This window comes from Lolium rigidum, chromosome 6 (genome assembly GCF_022539505.1).
Source record: "Lolium rigidum isolate FL_2022 chromosome 6, APGP_CSIRO_Lrig_0.1, whole genome shotgun sequence".
NCBI classification, from domain to species: Eukaryota; Viridiplantae; Streptophyta; class Magnoliopsida; order Poales; family Poaceae; genus Lolium; species Lolium rigidum.
In genome coordinates, this window is record NC_061513.1 from 160,259,465 (window position 1) to 160,263,549 (window position 4,085).

General features: G+C 56.2%; 1 protein-coding gene across 1 annotated transcript; it reads left to right on the forward strand.

Annotated features, from left to right (window-relative positions):
* Nucleotides 1-611: 611 nt before the first annotated feature.
* LOC124667008 (S-type anion channel SLAH2-like) lies at nt 612-2,962 on the forward strand. Its single transcript, XM_047204343.1, has 3 exons — nt 612-659; nt 787-1,430; nt 1,542-2,962. Exons 2-3 carry the CDS (start codon nt 804-806, stop codon nt 2,712-2,714), a joined length of 1,800 nt encoding a protein of 599 aa, XP_047060299.1. The 5' UTR covers nt 612-659; nt 787-803; the 3' UTR covers nt 2,715-2,962.
* The last annotated feature ends 1,123 nt before the right edge of the window (nt 2,963-4,085 follow it).

Consider the following 4,085-nt stretch of genomic DNA (forward strand, 5'->3'; position numbering starts at 1 on the left):
CCTTATTCGCATGTAAGTCTTTCTATTGGCTGCCGTATTGAGTTTCGCTGTTCTTCCGTTAAGAAATTGATTCTGGGGGCTGCGTCGCGCTTTTATCGTACTACCTTTGCGCCGAGCAGATTGTCGAAAGTGACCGGAAAAGGGGTGGCTTACGATCCATTGACCTGATGCCGTAGCACTGTGTCATGGAAGCAGACCGTGAAGATCTTCTAGTGAGGAAGTCGCGCGTGTCAAACTTTGACAGGGGTGAAACAGGCAAGCTTTTCTGCGGCGGACGGCGACGGCCCTTGGCGGTACACCGAACCTTCGCGATATATGGCATGCGGCCGTCGCCGTCGCCGGCCGCCGGCGTGCTCTGCCGGTCCGCTGGCATGCACACACCATCAGCGTTCAGGCGCGCGCGCGCATGCCGAAAATAAAGGAATCGTCGCTTGGAGTTTTCCCACCCGGCCTAGCTTTTCTAGCTCTATAAATGGAGCACCGAGCGGAGCTGCAACTTGACAGTCCCATACTTGCTTCCGGGGGTCACGGAAAAATCAGAACCGCCTAGTAGTTCTTCAGGTAAGGATGCACTGCTAGGAGTAGGAGTAGGATAGGATCGAGATCGATATGGCAGGGCTCGCCTTACGGGAATGCCCAACAGTGCTTCGGCCGAATTGGTGTGTCTTGTATTGCGTTGCTTGATTACATGCTTCAGTTTCTTCATATACTGTAGATGCTTTCTGTTGTTCTTCTTCTGGCGGCATGCTTAGTTTGCTAACTGGAGTTCTCTGCACAATTCTTCAGCTTTCTTGATCATCGCCATGGAGTTGGGAAGAGACGTGCAGATCAGAATGGCCGCCCAGCTCAACGAGCAGTCCTCCAGAGAATCCCTCCCGTCGCTGCTCATCCAGGTCCCGTCGCGGACGATAGCCGGCTTCGACTGCGTTGGCCACGACACCGTCATCACCATCCCGGCGCCGGCAACCCCGCCACCGGTTGCCCCCGTGCCCGCCTACGACGACGCGCAGATACCCTACGCCCTCTCGCTCAGCATGCCGGCCTCGCCGTCGGGGCTCCACCTCTCGCAGTTCAGGACGGCGTCGTCCGTGCGCCGCGACGAGGCTCCCGCCGTGACCAAGCCGGCCGGGCGGGAGGCCGAGGCGAGCTCTCCGCGGCTACTGAAGCAGACGCGGTTCCACTCGCAGCCCATCCTCCACGCGTCCAAGCTGCTGAACGAGGCGCCGCGACGGGCCGACACCACGCGCGACAAGCGGTTCGACCCCTTCAAGACCTTCTCCGGCCGCCTCGAGCGGCAGCTCTCCAACCTGCGTGGTCACCCCATCGACCTCCACTCCCCCGACTCCAACATCTCCGAGGAGACCGACCAGGTTCCGGGCACCGACCGATACTTTGACGCCCTCGAAGGGCCCGAGCTCGACACTCTCAGGGTAAGGAAGCAGTTTGTAACCTGTTAGTCACTGGCTAGACACGAGAATCGTGGACGCACGTGTTTATGTCGTCGATGAAGGCTAAAAGTTATTTTTGTGCGTTACGTGCAGTCGACGGAGGTGGCGGTGCTGCCGAGCGACGAGAAGTGGCCCTTCCTGCTGCGGTTCCCGATCAGCGCCTTCGGGATGGTGCTCGGCGTCAGCAGCCAGGCGATCCTGTGGAAGGCGCTGGCGACGGCGCCGCCGACGGCGTTCCTCCACGTCAGCCTCACGGTGGCGCACGTGCTGTGGTACGTCTCGCTGGCCCTGATGGGGCTCGTCTCAAGCATCTACCTGCTCAAGGTCGTCTTCTACTTCGAGGCCGTCCGCCGCGAGTTCTACCACCCGATCCGCGCCAACTTCTTCTTCGCGCCCTGGATCGCCTGCCTCTTCCTCGTGCAGGGCGCGCCGATAGAGATGACCCAGGTGCACCACGGCGTCTGGTACCTGCTCATGGCGCCCATCTTCTGCCTGGAGCTCAAGATCTACGGCCAGTGGATGTCCGGAGGCCAGCGCCGGCTGTCCAAGGTGGCCAACCCGTCCAACCACCTCTCCATTGTCGGCAACTTCGTCGGCGCGCTGCTCGGCGCCAAGATGGGCCTCCGCGAGGGCCCCATCTTCTTCTTCGCCGTCGGGCTAGCACACTACATTGTCCTCTTCGTCACGCTCTACCAGCGGCTCCCTACCAACGTCACGCTGCCCAAGGAACTTCACCCGGTCTTCTTCCTCTTCGTCGCCGCGCCCAGCGTTGCATCCATGGCCTGGGCAAAGATTAATGGCAAATTCGACAACGGCGCCCGGGTAGCATACTTCATCGCGCTCTTCCTCTACATGTCACTGGCTGTGCGCATCAACTTCTTCAGAGGATTCCGGTTCTCGCTGGCGTGGTGGGCCTACACCTTCCCGATGACCGGCGCGTCCATCGCGACCATTACGTACGCCACAGAGGTGACTAACTTGCTGACGCGGACGCTCTCGATCGGGCTCTCGGGCATCGCCACCGTCACCGTCGCCGGCCTGCTGGTGACCACCATGTTCCACGCCTTCGTGCTCAGGGACCTCTTCCCCAACGACGTCTCCATCGCCATCAATCGGAGGAAGCCCAAGTTCAGCAAGATTCTCGCGCACTTCCGCTCCTCCAGCTCCGACATGAAGGACCTCGTGCTCTCCGTCTCCAAGTCACCCAACTCCGACTCCGACTCCACCACAGAGACATCGGTGACCAAAGGCAAAGCAGAGCCTTAGATCCCGCGCGCTGTGCTCTCTGTTACGTATAGCTAGCTCCATAGCTGTACATAATACTTCTCTGTCTCTTGGATAAAATAGCTTTCCACAGATGATTGGAAGCATGCAGCTGCTCGGTGTAATTACAATGGTTGCAGTTGCACACACATACCGTAGGAACGAAGGCGCGCCGATATCCTTGGAGCAAAGTTTGCAGTGATGAGGATGTAATGTGAGGAATGTATACGGAATATAATGTGTATGCACTGTCTGGATTTGAAAATAATAAGAATAAACCATGAATATTACGTTTGTATCTTTGCGCCAATCATTTTCCAATACGACATGTTTATTCTGTAACGAAACAAAATGTTGCCAGTGCGGACATTGTTCACCTAAGAGCATTTCTGGTAAATATCTTAAAACGGCATACCTTAGGACTGGTATAAGGTACCCTTAAATCCAGTTTTTTTTGGTATGATCTCACGCACCACAACATATGCCATAAAAAAGCATCGGCCGACACAAAGATCATCTAGTGATATCCTCTAGCGAGCCGCAGTATCCTCTACCGCCCATGCCAACTTCTACTTACCCTCTTCAACCGCTTGCGCCAGCACCAGCTAGCTTATGCTTCCGGACTCGTGCTCCTCCACCATTGCCTACATGGCTCCACCTCCGTCGGTCAGTTTGCGCAAGCACAGAGGACCGCAGGAAGGCAGATCTTATGGAGCACATCCCACCCACCTTGTCGAGTGAGAGCCGCTACTCTTCGGCGGAATCACCACTAGTGGAAAACAGGGCTTCCGTGGGAGCCTTTTGTCGCGGGCGCGCCTGCACCCGCGACAAATGGCCTGGCCACGTCGCCCCGAAACCATGTGGAGCGCGCGGAGGCTTTTGTCGCGGCCTTTTGTCGCGGGCCGTACTACGACCCGCGACAAAAGGGTTAGGAGCGACGTGGCCACCCTTTTGTCGCGGGTCGTAATACGGCCCGCGACAAAATGTCCCCCCTATATATATAGAAGCAGCCAGCCACCCCCCCACCTCATTTTTTCCTTGGTGGTGAAGGTGGAGGTGTATGCTAGCTCATTTTTTCTACATGTGCACAAGAGGTGTTTGATGGAATGCTTGTGAGAGGGATGCCACTTGGTTTTATTTGATAAGATTTCTCATTTTTTTGATCCTAAAAGGTTAGCAACTATTTTCTCGACTATATATATATGCATAGTCCGTACAATACTAATTTTAGCAAGGTGATTGCATCTGATACATATATAATTGTACTTATGATGCGGATGAGTCATCCATGGATGTACGGTAACCGATGTGCCCCGCTTTCGGAGAGGGCGTGAATTCTTTCCTGCTTGTGGCCGAGGCCAACAAGTCGAAGCA

What these genes read in the sequence shown, in the direction of transcription:
- LOC124667008 (XM_047204343.1), top strand. Translation starts at nt 804, where the DNA reads ATGGAGTTGGGAAGAGACGTGCAGATCAGAATGGCCGCCCAGCTCAAC. An exon ending in CCGAGCTCGACACTCTCAGG is followed by an intron (nt 1,431 to 1,541) that starts GTAAGGAAGCAG and finishes CGTTACGTGCAG; the next exon opens with TCGACGGAGGTGGCGGTGCT.